The sequence below is a fragment of the Orcinus orca genome, chromosome X, assembly GCF_937001465.1.
Source record: "Orcinus orca chromosome X, mOrcOrc1.1, whole genome shotgun sequence".
Lineage (NCBI taxonomy): Eukaryota > Metazoa > Chordata > Mammalia > Artiodactyla > Delphinidae > Orcinus > Orcinus orca.
The window spans coordinates 41,975,428-42,001,469 of record NC_064580.1 but is presented as its reverse complement, the minus strand read 5'-3'; the positions used below and the strand labels follow the sequence as shown (position 1 = coordinate 42,001,469).

The 26,042-nt window shown below is 42.7% G+C and overlaps 1 protein-coding gene across 4 annotated transcripts in view; it reads left to right on the top strand.

The window, feature by feature from the left end:
* SLC9A7 (solute carrier family 9 member A7) overlaps nt 1-26,042 on the top strand; it is a 153,062-nt gene that overhangs the window by 105,455 nt on the left and 21,565 nt on the right. For 3 of the 4 annotated variants that reach the window (XM_004282005.3, XM_033409712.2, XM_049704820.1), the window contains 3 exons: nt 7,161-7,220; nt 14,131-14,194; nt 23,182-23,264. In XM_004282005.3, coding sequence (XP_004282053.1) covers nt 7,161-7,220; nt 14,131-14,194; nt 23,182-23,264 — 207 coding nt within the window. The remainder of the gene's footprint in view (nt 1-7,160; nt 7,221-14,130; nt 14,195-23,181; nt 23,265-26,042) is intronic. The other variant, XM_033409713.2, reaches the window with a different exon arrangement.

The window sequence follows — 26,042 nt, the reverse complement described above, 5'->3', positions numbered from 1 at the left end:
GTGAAGAATTCTCTGAAAAGCCACAAGATGGCAATGTTTTTTGTTCTTTCTCTGCTGGCTGTTAGTTTGCTCAGGGCTGACAACTGCGGAGTACACCTAGCATGAAGGAGGGAGAAACCGACAAGGATCTTGCAGTCATCCTTGGGGTCAGGGAGAAAACTGGGATTTGAGAGAATAGTCTCCCTCTTCTGGAACTTTTATATTGATGGGAGGCAGGGATTCCTGGGCGTGGCCACTGCCGGCTGCACCATTTCTGGGTTAGTGGGTCTCAGCCTCAGATCTGAGTGGGTCTGCAGAACCTGGGTGGGCTTATCAGTAAGAGTCTTACAGTAGCTAACGTTTGTGCGCAGTTGTTGGTTGAGATGCCAACACGTACATTAAGATAATCTTCATAGCATTCCTATAAGGGAGCTACTACTATTATTTTCATTTTAGAGCTGAGGAAACTGAGGGACAGAGCAATAACTTGCCCAAGGTCACAAAGCTTTAAGTGGGCAAGCTGGGATTTGAACCCAGGCACACTCTTAGCTACTGTGCTATACTGCCCGAAAGGCTTGCTGTGTTAGGGACCGTTTTCATGTTGTAAAATTCAGGATGATTAAAATTTCAGTTTCCTGGCGTGAATCTCGAGTCATATTAAGGAAGATAATTCATCTGTGGAAGTAGAAATCTGGAAAATGTACAGATTTTTGGCTTTAAACTTGAGACATAAGATGGTATCATCTTTGTTCTGTGTAGCAGAATAAGAGCAAGAAAGGAGGTTTACCCTGCACAGAGTTGAGAACCTTTGCATTTGGTGACCTCTCTGAATTACTTCCTGCTCCTATTTATCTGGTTACCCAGTAGGTGCCCTGGATGCTTAGAGCCTGGTTAAATCGTGTTTGTTTTTCAGGCTATTTCATAAGTTCTTTTCTGACCGCCCCCCCTAACACATACAGGACCAAATAACTTTCCACTGAGAGTAGACAGTTGACTTGTGACATTTTGCACTTCTCATAACCCTTTTCAAAAAATGGGCCATTGAAGTAGTCCTACCCAGAGCCGGGAGTGGGGGCTACTTTCCCTGATGTGTGCAAGCTGTATATGTATACATATAATAATTGGATTGTGAAAATATTAATGGGATATATATAGCACTTAGATCATAACAGCTAGCACATGGTGAGAGGTCAGGAAATGACTGCGCATGAGGGATCCAGTTTCTCCCATATCCTTGTCAGCATTTGGTGTTGACACTTTTTTATTTTAGTTGTTCTAATAGGTATGTGGGGCTACCTCATTGTGGTCTTAATTTGCATTTCTCATGGCTGATGATGTTGAATATCTCTTCATGTGCTTATTTGCCATTCAAATAAGCAATGGTGAAATATCTGTTCAAGGTTTTTGTCCATTTTCTAATTGGATTATTTGTTTTTTTAATTGAGTTTTGTCAATTCTTTATTTGTTCTAGATACTAGTCTGTTATCAGATATGTGGTTTGCAAATATTTTCTCCTAGTCTGTAGCTTGTCTTTTAACCCTTTTAACAGTCTGTCGTAGAGCAGAACTTTTAATTTTAATGAAATGCAACTTATTTATTTTTAACATCATGGTTTTGGTATTATGTCTAAGGACTCTTCATCAAGCCCTAGGTCCCAAAGATTTTCTTCTGTGTTATCTTCTGAAAGTTTTTTAGTTTTATGCTTTACATTTAAATCTGTGATCCATCTTAAGTTAATTTTTATATTAGACATGAGGTTTAGGTTGAGGTTTTATTTTATTTTTTTTGACTATGGCTATCCAGTTGTTCCAGCACAATTTGTAAGAGAGACTGTCCTTTGAATTACTTTTTCTCCTTTGCCAGAAATCGGTTCGCTGTATGCATTCGGGTCTGTTTCTCTTCTGTTCTGTTGATTTATGTGTCTGTACCTCCACCAGTACCACACTTTTGATAACTATGGTTATATAATAAGCTTGAGCATCAGGCAGAGTGGGTCCTCCCACTTTATTCTTTTTCAAAATTGTCATAGCTCTTCTAATTCCTTTCTATATACATTTTAAAATAAGCTTGACTACATCTTAAAAAAAAACTTGTGCTGGGATTTTCATAGGAATTGTGTTAAACCTGTATATCAATTTGGGGAGAATTGACATCTTTACCTCATTCAGTCTTCCAATCCATGAAAATGGCACGTTTCTCCACTTATTTATGTCTTCTTTGATTCCTTTTAGCAGTATTTTATAGTTTTCAGTATAGAATGCCTGTGTGTGTTAGAGTTACGTCTTGAGTATTTCTTCTTGGTTTTGAGCTATCTTAAATGTTATTCTGTCTTCAGTTTCACTTTCTGTGTGTTCATTGCCAGGATATAGAAATACTGCTGGTTTTTGTAGGTTGACCTTGTATCCTGACACCTTGCCAGTTTCACTTATTAGTTCTAGGAGAGTTTGTTTTTGTTTTTATAAATTCTTTGGGACTTTCTGTGTAGACCATCAGATCATTTGCAAATAGAGACAGTTTCATTTTTTCCTTTCCAACCAGTGTGCTATTTCCTTCTCTTAACTTATTGCTCTGGCTAGGACCATCAGTACTATGTTAAATAAGAGTGATGTGAGCAGACATCCTTGCTTTGTTCCCGATCTTAAAGGGGAAAGCATTCAGTCTTTCGCCAGTAAGTGTGATGTTAGCTGTAGGGTTTTTGTAGATGTTCATCATCAAGTTGAGGAAGTTCCCATCTATTGCTAGTTTTCTGAGAGTTTTATCATGAACAGATGTTGAATTTTATCAAATGCTTTTCTGTATCAATTGATATGATCATATGATTTTTCTTGTTTAGCCTGTTGATATGATAGGTTACATTGAGTAATTTTCAAATATGGAACCACCCTTGCTTGTTAAACCCCACTTGGTTGTGGTGTATAAATAAATGTTTTACATACTGCTGAATTCTATTAACTAATATGTTGTTAAGAATTTGGGATACTGGTCTGTAGTGTTCTTTTTTCATACTGCCTTTGATTTGGTATCAGGGTAATCTGGCCTCTCAAAATGAGTTGGGACATGTTTCCTACTCTTCTGTTTTCTGGAAGAGGTTGTTTAGAATTGGTGTTAATTCTTCCTGAAGGTTTTATGGAATCCTCCAGTGAAACCGACTGGTCCTGGAGTCTTCTTTTCCAGGAGTTTTATTGTATAAATTATGAAGCCAGTTTCTTTAACAGCTATATCTCATATTGGTGAGTTGTGGCAGTTTGTGAAATTGGTCATTTTCATCTAATTGTCATGTTTATGTTGTTCATAGCATAACCTTATTATTGTTTTTATGTCTGTGAGATCTGTAGTGATATCCCATGTTTCATTCATGACACAGTATTGGTAATTTGCATCTTCTCTCTTTTTTTTCTTTCACTCTTACTAGAGGTTTGTCAATTTTAACGATCTTTTCAAAGAACTAGCTTTTTATTTCATTGATTTTCTGTATTGTTTCTCTGTTTTCAATTTCAATCTGCTTCTATATTAGTTCCTTCTTTCTGTCCAACTCTACCCAGATAGTGTAATGAAGCAAAGTGTGCCATTGGTGAAAAATACATATGGTGTCAGTTCATTGCGTTTTTTTCAGATGTGTATAAATAGTGATATGTTAGAGGTAGAAACTGACATTTACGGAGATTACATTAAAAGAAATTCCCTCAGAAATAAGGTAATGAGACTGATTGGTTTTTGTGGCTTGGGCTTATGGTGTTACTTAATGGCCACGGATCATTTATGTGGACCAGGTTCTTATTCTAAAATGATTCGGAAACCCCCTGAAGTTCAGTGTGGTGTTTTGACATCTGTGACCTCAGTAAGATCAGTACCTAGTTGTTTCTTACTTCTCCAGGCTGCTGACAGAGGTCCTGATCAGCTGCTAAGTGGCTGCCCAGAAGTCAGAAGCCCAGGGTAGGACTTGGAGTTCCTCCATAAATAATTAGGAGTTAGCTATGACTTTTTTTTTTTTTTTCTTTTTTGCGGTACGCAGGCCTCTCACTGTTGTGGCCTCTCCCGTCGCGGAGCACAGGCTCCGGACGCGCGGGCTCAGTGGCCATGGCTCACGGGCCCAGCCGCTCAGCGGCATGTGGGATCTTCCCGGACCGGGGCACGAACCCGTGTCCCCTGCATCGGCAGACGGACTCCCAACCACTGCGCCACCAGGGAAGCCCAGCTATGACTTTTAACCATGGCTAATTTCTAGTCTGTGTATAATATAAAATGAATATAACCACAAATCCAAAGCCAGGTCACTGCTTTCCAGAAATCCAACTTATCTTTTTAAATTGAAATTTTGTGATTGCTATTTTGTTTTTTTATTATTTCTTTAACCATTAAAAAAACTGAAATATAGTTAATTTATTACAATGTTGTGTTAGTTTCAGGAGTACAGCAAAGTGATTCACCATCCATGTTGCTGCAAATATCATTATTTCATTCTTTTTCATGGCTGAGTAATATTGCATCTCGTGTGTGTGTGTGTGTGTGTGTGTGTGTGTGTGTGTGTGTGTGTGTGTATGTGTGTGTGTGTGTGGTGTGTTCGTATATCACATCTTCTTTATCCATTCCTCTGTTGATGGACATTTAGGTTGCTTCCATGTCTTGGCTATTGTAAATAGTGCTGCAATGAACATTGGGGTGCATGTGTATTTTTTTTGTTTGTTTTGTTTTTTGGCCACACCACACGGCTTGTGGAATCTCAGTTTCCCAACCAGGGATTGAACCGGGGTCACAGCAGTGAAAGCCCGGAATCCTAACCACGGGGGCCACCAGGGAACTCCCGCATATATCTTTTCAAATTATAGTTTTCTCCTGATATATGCCCAGGAGTGGGATTGCTAGATCATACGGTAATTCTACTTTTAGTTTTTAAGGAACTTCCATACTGTTCTCCATAGTGGCTGCACCAATTTACATTCCCACCAACAGTGGAGGAGGGTTCCCTTTTCTCCACACCCTCTCCAGCATTTATTATTTGTAGACTTTTTAATGATGGCCATTCTGACTGGCATGAGGTAATACCTCATTGTAGTTTTGATTTGCATTTCTCTAATAATTAGTGATGTTGAGCATGTGATTGCTATTTTAAAACATAATGGCAAAATGCTCAAATTGCTTTCTGGTAATATACAAACTTCAAATTGCCTTCTGGTAATATACAAACTACATACTATTTTTCTTAGTCTCTTGAGCAAGTTGTTGTTATTCACAAAGGTTGTAATTTTGGCAACTTGAAAAAACCATCAGATGCGCAGATTCAGCAGATGAGCAGATTCAGCAGATGAGCCTCATCTATGTCCTGAGCACATTTTGGTGGCATGGTGGCTGTCCTCTTGGAAGGCCCAGCTTCAAGTGACACACCAATGAAGTGGTGGTGATTGTGGAGGGTTAATGGCATACACCCAGGCAGCCAAATGAACAGGATAACCTTCATACTCCAGAGTACAGCAATACAATCACTCAAGGACAAGTAAGGTCACTCTGCTAGGTATAATCCTGTCACATTGAGAGTTTAAGATAAAGCTCTTTAAAGATAAATTAAGGAATAAAGGCAGGGAGAAGCCCTGAGATCTTTATGTAATAGCACTTGTTACTGGATATTTTAAAAGAATTTAAAGACGCCACCTTGTAGTCAAAGGCAATATCCTGTAAGGGGTAGAGCTAGGGCGCTGGGATCTAACAGCTTCAGTTGCAATCTTGGTTCCATCATTTTCTACCTTTGTGACCTTGGGCAACTTATTTAACCTCTCTTGCTCTCAGTTTCCTGTCTGGGTAAATGGGGATGACAACAGTGTGAAGATAAAGTGTGATACCAAATAAACATGATAAAGAATTCTGCCATTAAATGTACCATCTGGCACATGGAAAGCATTTAGTGTATTTTAGCTATGACATTATCATTGCTAATCATAACCTTAATACTGCTGCTATTACTATTATTATTACTAGTGAATCTTACATTAATGGAATCCAGCTTGCTTTTCTGGAATTTGTTACAATTTTTCAATACTGTAGTCTGGTTTAAGTCACATTCTGAACATATACCTAATTAAAAGTACCACCTTAAGAAGCATCATGTTCTCACTTGCTTTTTTCAGGACATATTAGTAGCATGAGTATTTGGGCATTATCTAGCACAGTGTTTCTCAACCTTTTTTTTCCGTCACTGCCCCTCTGAATAAGAGCCTTTAAAAATGTTCTTTTTATCTACCTCTTCCACTGAAGTTTTCATACCACAGATCTATGTATCTGTTTATGTACTGTGGTGCTTTAGAGGGCTACAAACCACTGTAATATCTAAAACAATTTTTTGTCCCATAAGAACCAATTTTCACCCCCCACTGAGAATGCAGGACTTAAGAGTAGAGGTTCTCAACTATGGGCAGTTTTGCCCTCTCGGGACATTTGGCGATGTCAGGAGACATTTTTGGTTGCTCCAGCTGGAGCAGGGTGCTACTGGTGGTATATTGCAGGTAGAGGCCAGGGCCCAAAATGTCAGTCAGTAGTGCTGAGGTTGTGAAACCCTGCTCTTAGTATGATGGTGTAATTCAAATTGTAGTCTGAATAAGCCAGCAGTTATTAAGGGAGGTGAAAATAGACCGTGTCAACTCTTGAAGCCATAAGGTAAAGAGAATAGCAGAAGTTGGGTTCCTGACCTTTGGGTACAACCCATGGACAGTGTGATTACTTGTCTAGAAAAAAAGGCCATTTTATCTTCTGTTTTTGCTGTTTTCAGTGATACAGTGTTCTTTCTGTCAAATATGTGTAAAACTGCGTGTAAACACTTCAAATATATGTTTAATAACAACTTTCTGTTTTCTAGTTTTTGTATGGATGTGTCTTGCTTTATAAAACAGATGAATTCCTGAAAAATTGTATGAAGTCATTTTCTATGAGTTGCATTTATTACTCTGATTTCATTACGTTATATTTTGAGAGGCTTGTCTTCATTCCTAATCAATCCTCATTTGACATGGCTGCTAACATTGTTGCTTTTGATGTAAATTTAGCAGCCTCTCTGGGTTTTAGAGAACAGGGGGACAGTTTAAGAGGGGGTGCGGATTTTATTCTTTGATGGACGTGGTCCAGGTCATGTGCCCAGAGCGCCTAGTTCCCCTGTTGTCCCCGTCACACTCACGTTCCCTTCTTCTGCTGCCCAGAGTTGGCGTCGAGGAGCCCTCCGAAGAGGACCAGAATGAACACCGCTGGCAGTACCTCAGGTGACACAGGGCGTCCTCAGAAACAAATTAACTGGGCCTGGCTTTTCTCCTCTTTCTAACCTGAGATGTTTCTCTTTATGCTGTTTGTCTCTTTCTTCCTTCCCCGTGTGCGCCAACCGTCTGCCCCTTTTCGAAAAGGGGCAGGAGGTCCGGTTAATCATTATTCTACCCTCCTCTGGGCTGATTAATGTGTTGGTGTTCTTGAGAGTCTGTCCCCCCTCGCCCCATTTTGGACAGTGTGTGGCACCAAAGCTGGAGTTGGCGAGTCTCTCCGTGTACAGCTGAGCTTAGTGTTAAGAGCAGCCCATTTTCAGAGCCACAAATGCTTTCCCCACAAAATTCTGCTTGTGATCTAGTAAACAAGGCTTTTAAGTCATAAAGAGAACTCGAATTTTGTATTTCAGCCATGACTGGGGTATGGTTTATACCATTGTAATTAAGCACCAATGCCGTTTTACTTTTTAAGTATGAATTTGTGTACTTGTACCTTATCATGGTGAATCAGAAAATACAAAACACAGATTTTTCTTTAAATCAGAAGATAATGAAAGACTCCTCTAATGCAATTTGTTTCTCAGTGTCCATCCAAGTTTATCATTTGATTATGCCTAAGGGTGGTGATTTGGGGCTATCAGAGTAAAGACTTTAGTGTTTCTTCTTTCCTTTCCATATCTTTAACTGGCATGCTTTCTTCCTGATCTGATTCTGGGTGCTGGTAGATAAATCAGACACAAAACAGGCTTGAACTCTGTTCTTCTCTCGTTGTGAAAGTGTTTTACTCTCTGAGGACAGTGGTAAAAGCAGCAGTACCTGTCATGGGGCATGAATCTTGGGATATTGCCAGGCCCCAATGTAAACTATAATGACATGCATACAGTTAATTGAAGCATTTAAGTTCCCTGGATTCACACTTTTTTCTCCTGCTTAAAATACACATACACACACACACACACACACACACACACACATACACACAAATTCATTTTCAGAGACCTGACTGTAACTACCAGTTAAGTAGCAGGGGAAATCCTTTCCTTTGAAATATCCAACCTTCAAGAAGGAAGGTCCCTCAGGCAAAGTGCAAGTTATTACACTTGGGACATGAGAGAATTCTGATAATGATCTGTTTGTTGTTCAAGGTTTTATGTGAACATGTGTGTCTCATATTCCCCAAATAATTTAGGACCTCAGCCATTCCAATTAAAAAGTAAAAACCTGTTGAGTAAATCTAGCTTCTAAAATTTCTGAGATTTCATGGCATTTTATATGGTGGTTAATCAGAATGTACATACTATATCAAAAGGGAAATGATTCATTTTTTGTATTCATTCCAGAATGAGCACATCAGTGTGATAGCTTTATTTTCTCATTTGGTATGGGATTACCACATTTGTCTTATTCTTGATGAAAGTAAGGATAATTCAGTTCATTCTGGAAGAAAAGACTGTTGTATGTGCTTAGATGAGCTCAACCCTGATGTATCAGGGGAGTGCTAAAATATGATGTAATGAAACACCACAGAAGTTTTAGATTTATATGGTAGCCTAGATCAAAAGCGTTATAACAGGTCAGGAGGGAAATATATATTGTGGACAGTTTCCTGAAACCAGGAATTTCAGAAAGTTAACGAACCCTAAGTCTTCTGAAGCACTGTACTTAAAATACTGTACCTGGTATTTCTTGCTGCCCAGCACACCACCACACACCCTGCCCCAAGGGTGAGGCCCTTTGTAGGGGTCCATTATCATCCTTGCGAATTGGTCCAAGAGACCCTCAACTCTGCCAGAAAAGTAATCATTCAATTGTCCTGAAGTAAACAGCCTTGAATGGGGAAAGAAATCGCAGAACACGGTCTGTGTCGCAAGTCCCCTGGTCTGTTTTCTTTTGGCATTTAAAACCCAGTAGCAAGCTGGGAAGCAGGTTTACTTTCTCCTATTCAGCACTTATGTCAGTAGCAGGGACCTCCGAGACCCTCCAAGGGGCCCTCCCAAGTTACTCTGGGTAGGCCTGTGCTCAGAACTGCAGGTTTCCAGGGGATGTGCACAACCAGCTCTGAGGATGGCTGTCTTGGTTGGAATTTAGTTAACCATATGTTTCAGTTAACTAGCATTTTTCTCCTTGCCCTTCACTTTTAGGAGGAAAACCTCAACAGAATATTCTAAGATTTATCTGGGATTAAAAAACCCGTGTAATTACTAGACTGTATCTACCAATTTACCTATTATAGCACCCTATGTCCATGAATCTTCACAATTTGTGATTTTTCAGACCCTGGAGTAATATGAGGATCCCGAATCATCATTATTAGTAAATTAGATTAAATTATAGAGACAGGAAATTGTACTCACGTATTTGTGAAACATTTTCACCAAAGATATAATTAAATATTGTTTTTAAGTTGTGAAAAATTTTAAATCTGTAAAAGAAGCTGAAAGAATGGAGCAATGAATATCCAAGTTCTAACCTGGATGTGCCAATTGTTAACATTTTGTCATACATTTTTGCATCGTTTTCTCTTTCTCTCTCTCTCTCTCTCTCAACCATTTCTGAGTACCTCAGAGTACGTTATAAACATCATGACTTTCTACCCCTAAATACTTCAGCATGTATCCCCTAGGAATCTAGTCTTCTACATAATCACAGTATATTTATCACACCTGAGAAAGCAACATGAATTTTATACACACACACAGGATCCAGGATCCAATCAAAGTTTCCTTTGGCTGTCATCTTTTTTTAAATTCAGGCCCGTGGTGGCTCCATGCCCCTCCCCCTGCTCCTTGCCACTGTGTGCTCTGACTGACCTGGTTGTCACCTCTGTAGTCTCTTTTTTCTTTTTTTTAATTAATTTATTTTTGGTTGCCTTGGGTCTTCGTTGCTCATTGCGGTGGCATCTCTTGTTGCGGAGCACGGGCTCTAGGCGCTCAGGCTCAGCAGCTGTGGCTCACAGGTTCTAGAGCGCAGGCTCAGTGGTTGTGGCACGTGGGCTTAGTTGCTCCGCGGCATGTGGGATCTTCCAGGACCAGGGCTCGAACCTGTGTCCCCTGCATTGGCAGGCGGACTCTTAACCTCTGTGCCACCAGGGAAGCCCCTTTAGTCTCTTTTAATCTAGAACAATCCTCCCCTCCTCCTTTTTGTCTCTTATGACATTGAGGGTTGTTTTTTTTTTAAGGAGTCAGGATTTTCAGGATAATTGTCTTTCATAATGCCCTACAAAGTGGATTTTTTAAATTTGTTTTCCTCTTGAGTAGAGATAGATAATCATTTTGGGGGGGGCAAAAATAATGTAAAAGTGATGTTATACTTTCTTGTTGCATCATATCAGGTGGTGCATGTTGTCAGGCTGTCCTTTTATTAGTGATGTTAAATTTGATCACTTTAGACGCCAGGTCTCTCCATAAAAGCACTGTTTTCCCTTTGTAACTAAAAAGTTACCTGTAGAGTGATCCTTTAACATCATATGAATAGTCAGATTCCCAACAACCTTTTACCCACTGGTAAAATTGTCTCAGAACAATTATTACACTGTGAGGGGCAAGTGGTGATTTTCTAATCCTGTCATTCCTTTCATGTTTATGACAAGTCTCTGTATAGAAGAGCTTTCAGTGGGTTTTCAATCTTATTTTCTATACCGAGGAAGTGAGAAATCTCTCCATTGTCTAAGTAATCAGTTCAAGCAAATTTTTACTTAATATGTGTGGGACTACAGAGTTGCGTCTCCGCAGGATCCCAGCAGGAATCTTGGGTATTATCACTGAGAAGGCAGAAGGAAGCAGATAGTTGTCATTTTTTTTGGCAGAGAAAAAAGTGATGCTAGAGAGACATGGCTGGAATTAGTACTTTCTAGAATCTGCACTGTGCAATTTGGTAGCCACTAGACACATGTGGCTGTTTAAATTTAAATTAACTAAAATGAAATAAAACTTAAAATGCAGTTCCTCAGTCATATTAACTACATTTCAAGTGCACAGTGGCCACATGTGGCTGGTGGCTACCACATTGGACAGTGCAGATCTAGAATACTGCCATCACTGCGGAAAGTTCTGTCGGATGATGTGCATCTAGAATCATCCTCAAGTTCCCCCAAGCAAAATGTCGAACCAGTTTGGGATGAGGTTAGGGTGGCCCTGATTTTGTGAGTTTATCAGGTTATTCCAGTGTTTCATACTCCATTGTTTGAATTCTGGCCTGGCCATGTGGGCCGAGGATAATAGATGAATTCCTCTTATGTTTCCAGGACTTGAATGAAAATAGTCAAAACCTAGTCTTTATAAGCAGTTCTTGTTAAACAGAATTTATTTTAATTCTTGTTAAACAATTTTTTTTTCTCCTAGCAGAGGTTAGTTGAAAGAATAGAGGGGGCTAGACTTCATTTGGAAGCTTTTATTATGTTTGGCTTTATTTTCTTCATTGTAGGACAAGGCACACTTAAGCCTTTTCTCTTACCCATAGGGTTCCTATTTCACCTAGGCTGATAAAATCCATATGTTTTATCTTTACTGCGTGGAAGCCACTTACAAAGGCAATACACCTGTTTCAAAATTCACAGTAGAGAAAGGAGAGACTGTCCGTGGCAGGTATGAGCTGCTGTGCTCTTCGCCATCCTGCCCGCCATGCCCTTCAGATCACATCATCTCGTTGCTCCTGCCCCACAATAGCCTCTCTGTGGTTAGGCAGAAGGCTGCTGTGTCACCAGGCTTTCCGGTAGGCTGTCTGGGAGACAGACTGGTAACCAGTGCTCTGCCCCTCTCTCTGAGGCTTTACTGGGGAGCTCATCTATGCAAATTAGTCTGCCATGAAGTGGCTCCATGCGGCTGTAGAATCCACAGAACAAGACCTAATGTTGGATTCCTATAGCTGTTGGTCTTACATATCTGACACCATATAGAGGACATTTCTCTATGGAACGTACATTAGAGACTCTCAAATCAGGTGAGAGTTAAAGATGAACAGCTAGGAATTCAGTGTGACCTCTCCTCTACCACTTCAGTATGTTAGACACTTTGGAAGCACTGAGGCTCTCGTGTGACCTCTGTGGGTAGTCCTGGGACCCCAGAATATTTCATTTCCAAAAAAATCTCTGTGAGGTTTGTTGCTCAAAAGTTCCTGGATAGGGGCTTCCCTGGTGGTGCAGTGGTTGAGAGTCCGCCTGCTGATGCAGGGGACGCGGGTTTGTGCCCCGGTCCGGGAAGGTCCCACGTGCCGTGGAGCGGCTGGACCCATGAGCCATGGCCGCTGAGCCTGCGCGTCCGGAGACTGTGCTCCGCAACGGGAGAGGCCACAATGGTGAGAGGTCCGCGTACCGCAAAAAAAAAAAAAAAGTCCCTGGATAATGTCCAGCTATGAGATCAAGCCTCCAGGCCTCAGAAACTCCTGCCAGAAATTGACCTCTAGACACAGCAAAGTCAATCTAATTCACTACAAAGATTCCATCAAACCTCAGGCCTGTGGGGAGGAAATCTGGTGCCAGGTACACCATAGGTTTTAACAGAGTGCTCAGAACAGGGCCTGGCTTGGTAGGCACTCAGTAAATATTTGCTGAATGCATGAATTCATCTCGTGGTTTTTAAACTTTGCCTTCAGCAAAATATGGTGTGACGGTTCCCTTTCCTTCTGTATCTCCTCACCCCCATCCAGGGGGCACGCACCTTGGCTTAGTGCTCGGCAAGCCTGGAGTAAAACAGAGTGGAGGCTGCCAGTATGTCTGTGTTGTCTTCTATTCTTCCTTTCCATTAGTCTCTTTTCTCAAGATATATCCTGGGCATCACAGGTGGAGAAGCGGGAGGGAGAGGAGGAAAAATAAGGTACACGTGGGGCTTTGCACATCCACTGTCTGCTCATCAGAGTCAGCGCCCTGGTGCCAGACAGCAAATAACACACGTGGTCAAGGCCATTCAGCACCTCTCTTCAAGCTCAAATCAGACCTGCTGAAAGCTGTGTTTTCTATTTGGCTTTTATGATCCCAGCCACTCTTTGCAATATTGGAGGGAACAAGGAAAGTAGAGAATTTTCCTGGCATCTTTGTCTCCTCCTCCGCTGCCCCATGTTATCCGTGTCATCAGTGCCACGGTTCTCTGCCTTACAATGAGGAAGGTTCAAGGATAAAGAATTAACAGATACATAGGGCAACAGTTGGTATGTTGCTAAGCCAAGTCAGCTTACCCTAGTGCTTTCATGGATTTCGTTATAAGTGGATTGTGCCACCTTGCTTTTTCTTTCTGTCTTCAGTTGCTGATCTCAAACGTGTGAGTTCTCAGGTCATCTGTGCTGCAGGGGGATGCGGGGCCACCACGATAGAAAGTTAATGATATGCATGCTGAAATATTTAGGGGGAGTGTATGGATGTCTGCAACTTTATTTGAATTCATCCAAAAAATAAGGTGGATGATAGAGAGAGGGCTAAGTATGTAATAAGGAAAATACAGCAAAATGTTAATGGCAGAATCTGGGTGAGGGGTATACTGGTATTGACTATAAATTCTTTCAAAACTTACCTGGATATATGAAAAATTCCATAACAAAAGGTTAGGAAATAAAAGCAGGTCAGAGGGGAGTAAGGAAGCAGCAGAGAGGAAGAGGCCTGGGACGGCAGGACCCCACCTTTTGCTACCTGGGGCCATCTGGTGCAGGAGGGCAGGCGGACAGTTTGCCCGCTGCTGCCGTTCTCCAGAGGTCTTGCTTAAGGTGTCAGCACACAGGTTGATTGCCCGGCCTACCCCTGGGATCTGATGTGGTGTATGACCTCTTTCGCACGACTTTTGCATGACAGCCTTTCCCTTCTTTTAGCTAACCACTCCTTCCACCTTGGGAAGATGGTCAGCCTCTTGGCTACTTTGAGCCAGCCTGGCCGCTATGGTCCAAGCTAATACTCTCTGTTTTTCTCCTTGTCTTTCTCTCTGATGACTTATAGAGTTGGTGTTGATCCAGATCAAGACCCACCACCCAACAATGACAGCTTCCAAGTCTTACAAGGGGTAAGTCACAAGAGATGCTTCTTCCCAGGGAGGTGTTATTAAAAATAGCTAAAATTTATTGAACGTTTACTACACGCCAAGCAGTTTACGTGGATTCCCTCATTGTGGTCTTGACAACAACCTTATGAAGTAGGAACTGTTATCCCCAGTTTACAGATTAGAAGCTGAAGTTTGAGAGTTGAAGTGAGTCATCTAAGGTCAGAGAATTTGAAAATGATGGAGGCAGGATTTGAGTCCAAAGTCCCTGTTCTTAACATATTAAGGGGCCAAAAAGTGTGTTTAAGCTGACTCCCTACCTTCCAAGAATGGATATATGGATACATCGGTGATTGGCTCACGGTAACTGGTTCTGGGAAGGAGAGGGATGTGATCAACTCTGCAGCCCAGGGAATCTGAGCAAGAGAGGAGGGACGCTGGGTGACGGCGCGGCAGTAGCAGAGCAGCAGCCCTCAGCCCCATAGGCGATGAAGGTCACAGCAAGGCTAACGGTTAAGGTTTGGGCAGGATCGTGGTGGCAGTGACAGCCTGGAGTGGAAGGTGTAGAAGCAGGTGAGTGCAAGAGCGCTATGGCCGCATCTTGTGTGACAGCAGGGAAGAGTTCCTGCTGCCACAGAGAATTCTGATGGAGACCAGGGTGGGGCGGGGGTGGGGATGGTGGGGGAAGAGGCGCGTGCTGGTCCTTGGTTTTGCCATCTGCTCCGGTCACTCTTGCAGCATAATGCACTGCCCCAAACATAGGAAGGAAAGTGAACAACAATTTCGTATCCACATGCATTCTCTAGGTTTGGAAAGGGCATAGTCGGGACAGCTTGCCTTTGCTCCATGAAGAAACCTGGGGGAAACTCAACAGCTGGGAGCTGGAATCATCCAAAGGCTCATTCGCTCATATGTCTGGCGCCTGGGCTGGGAGGACTCAGACTAGGACCGGCGACTAGAATGCCTGTGATGGCTTCTCCATGGCCTCAGGGTATGGGACTTCTTATGTGATGGCTCAGGCTTCCAAAAGCCCGTGTCCCAGCAAGCAGGGTGGAGACTATGTGGCCCTTTCTGGCCTAACCTTGGGAGTCACACAGCATCACTTCCGTGACTTGCTCTTGGTTACAACAAGTTGCTAGGGCCAGCCCAGATTCAGTGGGAGGAGATAGAGACCATCACCTCTGGATGGGAGGAGCATAAGCGAAGTGGCAGCCATGTTCTAAAGCTGCTGTATCAGCCCTGTTGTGGGGCTGGTGGGCTCATTCTGCCTCCAGGTTTGTTTTTTTTTCTTTTTGCTGTACGCGGACCTCTCACTGCTGTGGCCCCTCCAGCTGCGGAGTGGAGCACAGTCTCCGGACGTGCAGGCCCAGCGGCCACGGCTTACGGGCCCAGCTGCTCCACGGCACGTGGGATCCTCCTGGACCGGGGCACGAACCCGTGTCCCCTGCATCGGCAGGCGGACTCTCAACCACTGCACCACCAGGGAAGCCCTGCCTCCAGGTTTTGCTCCTTCCCCAGACCAGCATTTCCTGGGCAGGCAAGGTGGGGGAAGGGAAAGGCACAACAGGAGCAGAGATGTGTTTCCAAAATGTTATTATTTGGCCTTGGGAGTGAAGAACTGTTTTGTTCAGCATAGAATACCCAGTGCTGAGCACAGTGCCTGGTCCATGGGGGGGCCTGATCGGTATTTGATGGGAAGATGGGGGAGCGAGAGCAGCACAGGGCATGGGAAGCTTCACTCACCACGTGCATGTGTTGTCCACAAAGCCATGTTGAGTGTTTCTTTTTCTTTCAGTCCGCTTTGCATCACACTCATCATTGCACTTAATCCCAAATCCAGTCTGCACGTCTTAGATTCCCAAGGATCTTCTAAATGACTCCAGCTACCGAATCTGATTTAACACATCTTGCAAAATGTGGGGCCGTGTGGGGCCCAGGGCTGCCACCACAGCCTTCTCTGAGGGTGGCTGCAGCCTGATGAGCCATTCTTGGGTTGATGCCCCTTAAGGGACACAAAGCCATGACCTCTGAAAGTTCTAGGCATTTTGGGAAGAGCTTTCAGTGAGCTTCACTTGGAGATTTGGTGCCCACTTTAACGGTGCTCCAGAAGACCTTTGCGGCTATATTAGAATCGGCCATTGTGCCAGTGGGGACATGTGGCTTCAATGAGAAGCTCTTTTTGAAAAGTTGCTCTTTGACTTGAGCTTTGATTAAGGACTTTAGAAAACAGGGGTTCAGGAACTGTGCACCTGGCAGCCAATTTAGAGTCTGACAGTTTGGGTTCCCCCAAACTGGGATCTGAGGAAACCTGGGTGAAATTCATGATGGACATCCTCATTTCACCGAAGGGAAAATAATGGCTCTGGTAGGATACACATCCTCCATAGACCTGTGGCCTGTCAAGTTAATTTTGTAAGAAAAACAGGTCACTGCCAGGTGGATATCAAGGGTTTGGGGCAATTTCATCTTGACAGTTCCAAGTTGGTCAACACCGACCCCCTCCCCCCGGCCATTTTGCTGTTTTCCATTGCTCCTGCCTCTGGACTCAAGCATCTGTGAAAGGAAATACATGAAATGGTTTGGTTGGTTTCATGTAGCTGAACTTACTATGTCTCAGAGACAGTGGGCTTGTAACTAGACTTAGTAACAAACTTGCTGTGGAAATGTTTGAAAAGCAGTGGGTCCTAAATGCTAAGGGTTCTGGCGGTGCATTTAGTCCATGCAGTGATAGTTAAGGTAGCGCCCCCAGCCTCAGGCAGGGCAAACATTGGAAACCGCCCTTTGGGCCAATTTTGACCAGGCAGGTGGTAGCCACTTCCGCTGCACTCCCAGTGGCGCCCCTTTGGCCGGCCCTGGTCAGCAGCTGTGTCACACCTTTGCTTTAACCGCCCTCCTTCCAAACCTCATACGCAGTCGTGCAGAGGGCCCTCAAAGGCAGTTCTGTTGGCATTTTGAAAGTCTTTCAAGATTGCTGTCAGAGGGAAGAGATATGGGAACATATGTATATGTATAACTGATTCACTTTGTTATAAAGGAGAAACTAACACACCACTGTAAAGCAATTATACTCCAATAAAGATGTTAAAAAAAAAAGATTGCTGTCAGACTGGAGAAAAAAAAGGCGAACTTCAAGTTCAGTTCTTCGGGACACCTTCTGAAAAATGACTCATGCCCTCATGCAGAAAGGGCCTCATTTTTCCAAGTCCTTCTGGCCTGACTTCTTGATCCAGTAAGCCATTAACAACAGGGCTGGGAGCACTCAGTGGTCATGAGAAACCAGTAAAACAGAGAACTAAATGGGCTTCTCAGTTTTGGGTGAAACCCTGGGTTCCTCGCAGCTTCCGCTGAAATGGATCCAGATCACATGCTCAATGTTGCCATGAAACTGAAATCAGAGGTGGGGGAAGTCCAGATGTTTGTTCCCCATCTTGCTAAAAGCAAACAAACAAACAAAAAAGTGATATTTGATGGGAAAGCACAATTTACAAGGAGCACGATTTTCCTCACCGGTCCTAGAAGCCCAAGGTTATAAACAGAGTCATGGCTACAGAGCCACAGAATATTAGCTCATGTGGGCGAAAGAAGGGAGCTGTTGGCCAGAACTTTTGGCTCTATGTGAGGGAAGCATAAGAATATTGTGGATAGACTTAAGCTTCATGTCCCTGGCAAGTTTGACTCATTACAACAAAACAAAACAAAAGACTCAGCTGCTTTGTTTCTGTGGAGGTCTTGGTGACTTTGCAACCAAAACAAAAACAAGCCCAGCTGGAGGCAAGCTGCCTGGGCCTGGGGGTGGCCTCCTAACCCATTCAAGGGGGCATTTTTCATGCCAGATGCAGCTGAGATTTATGTTGGCCGGACACGCAGACACATCATGCACTTCCTTCCCCAAGTTTACAGAAGCGCGCTCATTGATGAGACCGCTTTGGAGTAGGCAGGAACACGAATCTGAATGTATCCCGCCTCTGTCATCTCAGCAGGACAAGGTCACAAGCAGGATATTAGTGGAATGTGGGGGAAGGGAACCACTGTGCTCGTGGTGTGTGTGTGTGTGTGTGTGTGTGTGTGTACCTGAAAACTGCAGAAACTCAGCTGTTTATAGTTGCATTCACATATACCTTTCTGAGCAAGTTGGATTTGTTTGTTCCTGGGTCCTCCCCCAGTTTCCTTCCAGGCTAAAATCTGACATCCAGTCCCTTAAATCTTTAACTTCAAACAGTTGCTGAAGTGCCTTTCCTCAGATTACTACTCTCTGACTGCCTTCCCCACCACACTTTTTTGTTTTTCTGATGGCCTCCCTTGGCCCCTGATTTCCCTTTCTGCTATTCTTTTTTTTTTTTTTTGTCTTAGAAGTTCAAAATTAACATTTATACATTCATTTGACAAATATTTGTGGAGCATCTGTTATATTTCAAACATTCTTTCAGGCTCTGGGAATACATTTGCAAACATGACAGATGAATCTCTGTCCTTAAGGGTTTGGTGACAATGTGATGAAGGATAAGGGTGGAGAGTGGCAGAGGTGAGATGGCGGAGGGCCTTGTCTGCTTCTCCAAGAGGGACCGTGAACCTCCCCCCTGCTGTTCCGAGTGTCCCCGTGGACAGCAGCCTGGGCATCACCAGAGAGCTCGTTAGAAATGCAGACTCTCAGGCCCCACCTGAGAGAATCACAGAATCAGAATGTTCACTTTAACAGGGTGCCCAGGAGGGTTGTGTGCACTTTACAATTTGAGAAACCCTGGCGGAGACAGTGTGGAGCTCTTAATTCCCTGTTTTTAAACCCTGTGTTACCCGCTTCTGAGAAATCTTGGCCCCATCATCCCAGGGACATGAAAAAGACCCAAATCGGGTTGCATCAATTATGTACTCTGTTGCTCTGCATTAGTTTCATATCGTTGCTGTAACAAATTACCACAAACTCAGTGGCTTAAAACAACACAGTCTTATAGTTCTGTAGGTCAGAAGTCTGGTGGGTTCTACTGGTTTCTCTCTTTTAGGTCTCTTAAGGCCAAAATCAAGGTGTCAGTGGGGTTGGACTCTGGGGGAGAAGCCACTTCCAGTCTCCTTCAGGTTGTTGGTAGAATTCCCTTCCATGTGCTTGTAGGACTGAGGTCCTGTTTCCTTGCTGGCCATTGGCTGGGAGTCAAGCTCAGGTCCTAGAAGCACCCGCGTTTCCTGGCTCTTGACCCCCTCCACTTCCAACTATGAAAACTTCATGCTCTGAATCTCTCCTGCCTCTTCTCCCACCACATCTCTCTGACTCTCTTGCCCGCCTTGTCCACTTTTCAGGGCCCATGTGATTATACTGGGCCTACCTGGAAAACCTTAAGTCCACCCACAAAGCCCCTTTAGCCATGTAACGTTAACAGACTCAGGCTCCAGGGATTAGGATGTAGAAATCTTTGGGGGGCAGGGGCAGTATTCTGCTCCATCTCTGAAAAAAAAAATAAGCTGCTCTCATTATTGTAATGACCTTAACATAAAAAATACATCTCTTAACAGTAAGAATGGAATGAAATATAACTCTACCCAGAAATCATTATTCATTAGTTCTAGAAAAATTATTTCAAAATAGGACCTTTTTGCCACTCCCCAGGTCTTCAATCTGCTTTCTTTTTCTTCACCCCATATGTATCTGTCTGTCTGTCTCCCCCTCTGGAAATGTGCTCCTCAAGTGGCAGGTGCTGGGTCTCATTCCTCTTTGTGTTTCCAGCACCCAGCATGGTACCTGGCACACAGTAGGTGCTTAATGAATGCAGGAGAAATAGCCGTTCATTGTTTCATGCTCAAAAATTGGTGATAAGCAGAGCTAGTGGTATTTATTTTCCTGAAGGGGCTTCTCTATTAACAATTTCAGTAAAATGTTTTAAAATCCCTTGTGTAACTCATAAGGACAGAGAGCAGAATGGTCGTTACCAGGGGCTGGGGGATGGGGGAGGGGGAGATTTGGGGAGATGTTTAAGGGTACAAACTTGCAACTAGTAGATAAACAAGTTCTGGAGAGCTAATGTACAGCATAGTGAATGTAGTCAACAATACTATATTATAAACTATAAAGTTGCTAAGAGACTAGATCTTAATTGTGCTCACCACAAGATAGAAATGGTAATTATGTGACAGGATAGAGGCATTAGCTAACCTACGGTGGTAATCAAACTGCAATATATAAACATCAAACCAACACTGGTGTACACCTTAAACATACGCAATGTTATATGTCGATTATGTCTCAATTTAAACTTGCCCAGAGTCACACAGCAGGGCAAAGGCACAGTCAGGAGTAGAGCTAGGACTTGGGCCCAGGTAGTCTGTTGAGAAAGCCTGTGATGGTTACACCTACGCCTCTTGGAGCACTCCATTGCCTTTGAAACATTTCTCAGAGATGCCATCCTTGTGCACAGCCTTGAAAGATGAATAGGGATCAGCCAGGTAGGTGTTGTGGGTGGAAGAAGGTGAGAATATGCAAGGGTGTTCTGGATTCTAGAAGCAGCCTGAACTAAAGACACGGGGGTGTGAACCGTCCTGGTGGGGATGGAGGTTTTGAGGAGGGCATGGTGGGAGAGCCAAGTCCCCGCTTTTTCTCTGGGCAGCCCAGGCAGGCGGCCCACCTACTGTAGGATCACCTGCACCCACACTGATCCCTGCTTGGAGCCTGCAGGAAGGGCTGGCTGGCTTGTGAGTGGTAGCCGCCCAAATCATGCTAGGAAGCAGTTGTTGGTTGTCTTCTGGGTCAGCTTAAAAAAATCAGTCCTGTTCCACAGACCCTCCCCGATTTCCCCAAAGCCTCTATATGTGGATTTATCCAAGTTCTTCCTGTACATAATCATGCTTCTGGCCCCATCTCTTAGAATAAGAAGTTGTTTAACACCCCCGTTACAGAGTTGCACTTTTTATTTGCCCTGAATTTGTAACCCTTCAGGGTTGGCTCTTAGTGTCTTACATATCTAAGGTCGCTTTATCTTATTTGTGGACTGTAGGCATATCTCTTTGTAGCCTGAGAAGACCTTTTCTTAATTTGCCTTCAAAAAAAAGCCTTTCCCTTGCTTTACTCATTTTCATTGTCCCTCTTGGGGCTTATATAGGTCAGTCTCCTGTAGCTTCCTTAAGGTGGGATGGCAAGAACTTAAGTGTTGCAGGTGATGAGAATGCACTGTGATTTGATAATGCAGAGGTTAGGATGACAGAATAGGGGTTTGCCATTTTCATTGTTATTTTAGTGGAAGAGCAGACAAGTGACTTTGGGGAACTTGTCTTATGCCCAATGGTTTATAGCATCCTTCCAGAAGATGTTTATCATCTTGCTAGTTCTTTCTTTAGTAAGATTCTACAGACACTTAGAACCAAGAGCTTAGAGCCTATCACTGTATAAAGAAGCATTTAATTTTTTTCGTAAAACGGTCATCTCTCAAAAAAGTCATCTACCGCTTTTCCACTCAGTCGTGTGGCATTTTGAAATCTCCCTAGAGTTGTCATTGGGCTAGCAATTAATTACCTGAAGGAATGATTGTTATCTGCAAATAGAGACATTTCTGTGCCCCCTTTTCCCTATGTGATTTATTAAAATGTGAAATAAAGTTGGTCTCTGGGGTCTCTCCTTTTTATTTCCTCATCCACAGAAGGGCCCATTTAACTAAGCCATTTGCATATATGTCACTAAACATTCCTCAAATACCGTGGGGGACACTGTTTTTAAAAGTCATCTTTGCCGTTGGAAATATTAGGAATTTAAATAGTGCTTGCTAACTTCCCTCCCTATGCTTGTCTGTATCTTACCTTCTCAGAGATTTCTGACTCATTCTTGGCATCTCTACTACAGGTAGCATTTACACCCACTGAGATTTGGAACTACATACTTGTAATCGTTGACTCAACTTTTATTTGGTTATTCTTTTTTTTTTTGCGGTACACGGGCCTCTCACTGTTGTGGCCTCTTCCGCTGTGGAGCACAGGCTCCAGACGCGCAGGCTCAGCGGCCATGGCTCACGGGCCCAGCCGCTCCGCAGCATGTGGGATCCTCCCGGACCGGGGCACGAACCCGTGTCCCCTGCATCGGCAGGCGGACTCTCAACCACTGCGCCACCAGGGAAGCCCTATTTGGTTATTCTTGATTGCTCCTTCCTTGTAGAGCTGCCTCTCCCTAGAACATTCAAGAGGAGGATGATGAAAATGGCTACACTTCACAAGCAGCCTGTACTTTCAGAGCTTGTCATCCAGCAACATAGAACCCCAGCACTGCCCTCAGACTGCTGCCATCAGTCCACTTTTTAATATTAATTGTGCTGCTTATCCTACTCACACAGAACAGATTTCCTAAACCACAAATGAATGTTTGATTGTGCCAGTTACTTTGAAAATGAAATGATGGGGATGTTTGAGTTGGAAAGGCATGAGAAGAGTAATAAAGGAACGTACTACTTGAGGGCAGAGAAAATAACAGAGATGCTGATTCTGGCTCCCTTTCCCCTGCCCACCACCCCCCCTTCCTAAAGCTGGGAGGGCAAGTTACTAACTGCCTGGAACACAATGCAGGTGCCTGGGTAAGGACCACAAAGAGCCCTTGGCTGGTTTGTCAGGAAACTCAACCAAGCGTGATTTCCCCAGGCCAGCTGTGGGGGACCTGGAAAGTTGGTTTTACAGATGCTTTCTTTAATCTTCTCTATAAATCAATTTTGGCCTGTTAGGATCTAGACTACTTTAGGGTAATTAACCTGCTAAAAGGCACTCCGAGGAAAATTACAGTAAAAATGCCAAAAGAAATTTTGTACTACATTGAGTTGGTCTACTCTCAGACATAACCAAGCCTGTTTCTTTGGCGATTGATTTGTCTGCCTTTTGGACTTACTTGATTTCTTTTAAAATATTACCTCCCGATAAATCTTTGAAATTTTGGTGATACAGGATGTTTGACTCTGAGCTCAAAATCTCTAAAGGTTATGGTTAAAAGGGAAGCTTTTCCCCCTATTTCAATCCCTTTTCTGCAACTAAGTATCTTTCTTCTTGTTTGTTCCTAGGATGGTCCAGATACTGCCAGAGGAAACCGGACAAAGCAGGAGAGTGCATGGCTCTTCAGGCTGTGGTACAGCTTTGACCACAAGTATCCTTTTAAGAGGATTCCCTGTATTTGTGCAACATCAATGATGAAATCCTCTTGTTGAGTTGTCAGTGAATGACTTCTGATGAGCAAGGAAAGATGTGTGCTTGCTGCTACAGGTGTAGTCAGTCCTCTCTTGGGACACATGCAATGATCATTCAACCACAGGCAGTCATAACTAGCATCTCTCTGGCCAAGAAGAATGTTTGCACATCATTAGGGTAGCCAGTCCACAGCCTGGTAGACTCACGTGGCACTTCAGAGCTTTGTGTCCAAGGGAAATATGCCTGTGTAGGTGAATTAGTTAAAATTCCACTTGAACCATGCTGTGGTCAGGAAGGGAAGTGGAGGTTGGCCAGTTAATCCATGTGGAGAGGATGATTCCTATTGGCTGAACCGAGTCTGGCCAAGTCTGATCCTGGCCTTAACTGGACCACATGCAAGGCAGACTCTGTTCTAGTAGATTCACTTGGTCCCAGGTGAAAAATTAAAAACCAAAAAGTTACACTTTCATGGTTTCTTAGGTTGACATAGCGGTCAAATGGGTAGGTAGCTTATATATGGTCTTTGGAGACTTTGAAAGTGTTTAAAATTTTTTTATTGACGTAAAGAATACGTATAGGAAAGTACATAAATCATAATTGCTCTGCGAGTTATTGCAAAATAAGTACACTCAATACCAAACGGGTCATGAAACACAAAATTACCAGTTCCCCTCATGCCGTAACCCAATTACTGCCCCTTTCTCCTCCCCAAACATAACCACTCTCCTGACTTCTAGCAACACTTAATAATATTACCTGTTTCTGAACTTTGTATAAATGTGATTATAGAGTGTTTATATTTTAGTATCTGGTTTGTTTGGCTTGACATTATTTGTGTGATTCATCCATGTTCATCTATTTTCATTGCTGTATAGTATTTCATTGTATGACTATATCATAATTTATTTATCATCCTGTTGATGAGCATGTAGATTGTTTCTAATTTGGAGCTACGATGAAAAATACCGCCGTGAACATTCTTATACATGTCTTTTGGTGCATGTTTACATACATTTTTGTTGGGAATATACCCAGGAGTGAAATTGCTGAGTCATAGGACATGCAAAGGTTCAACTTTAGAAGATGGTGTCAAACAGTTTTATAAAATGGTGGTACCACTTTTCACACTTACCTCTAGCATATGAGAGTTCCATTTGCTCCACATCCTCACTGACGGTTGGTATTGCCAGTCTTGTTAATTTTAGCCCTTCTAGTGGATTTATAGTGGTATTTCATTGTGGTTTTTTTAAATGGAAGTATAGTTGATTTACATATTATATTAGTTTCAGGTGTACAACACAGTGATTCAATATTTTTATAGATTATACTCCTTTGTGGTTTTAATTTGCATTTACCTAGTGACTAATGAGGTTGAGCACCTTACCATATATTTACTGGCCCTTTGGTATGTTCCTTTGTGAAGTGCCTGTTCAAGTCTCTTGCCCATTTTTCTCTTGGGTCATTGGCCTTTTTATTACCAATTTTAAGAGTTCCTTTGTATTCTAGCTATTAGTATTTTGCTGGTTATATGTGATAAAAAATATCTTCTCTACTTGTGACTTGCCTTTTCACTTTTAGATAGAATCTTTTGATGAACAAAAGGTCCAATCCAATTTCTTGATCTTATCTGTTCTGGTTATTATTGTTTGTGTTCTGTTTTAGAAATCTTCGTCTACTCCAAAGTCATAAAGCCAATTTCCTATGATATCTTCTAGGAGCTTTATTGTTTACCTTCTGTACATCTGTGTTTGTTTTTTTTTTTAAATAAGTGACAGACATGAGCAATGAAAAAGTATAGAGAAAATTTGAGATGCTCTAGATGAGGTTATCATCGTTCATCTTTCAGAGGTGATTTACCTTGCATCTGGTCAGTGGCAAGTTTAGGGGAATGAGCAATTCCAGATCACTTTAATCCAATCGGGAATAAAGGTGATATGAATCTGGGCTTCAGTTCCTGTGAGGGTTAGTCTGTTTTCTGTGTGCCCTTTCTTCTAGGGTTCTAACCTAGAGCCTAGAGTATTTATGTAGACTTCCTCAGAAGACCCTGGACTCCAGTTTTTGTCAGATTCACTCTGTTTTTGTGAGTCTGCCAGATGCTCTGCTTAGCTTCTCAGGTGCTTTTAGGGAAAACGTGGCTCACCGTGTGCAGGGCTCACCTCTTGGATTTCCTTTTCCAGACTCTGGCCCTCTTCACTGCCATGGTAGCTTTCTGATGCCATTAAGCAGAAAATTTTGTTGTGTTTTATTTTCCCAGCTTTTCTAGTTAGCCTCAGTTGAAAAGATGGTTCAAATTACCTTGTTTGCTATTAACTAAAATAGAACCCCCCAGGGATTTTTTTAAGTTATATGAACTTTGTCTACATTGTAATTCAGAATGCATGTTACTCACTGGGCTTGGAAAGGATGTAGAGAAAATTGGAGAGAGTTCATAGGAGAGTGACAAAATGCTAAAGTGATAGATCATTTGGACAGTAAATGAATAAGGAAACATTGGGCTTGAACTACATTTTAGACTAAATGACATTTAGGCATATACAGAACATTCCATCCAACAACAGAATATACATTCTCCTCAAGTGCACATGGAACATTCTCCAGGATAGATCATATGTTGGGTCACAAAACAAGTCTTAGCAAATTTATGAAAATTGAAATCATACCAAGTATCTTTTCCGACCACAATAGTATGAAACTAGAAATCAGTAACAGGAGAAAAACTGGAAAGTTCACAAATATG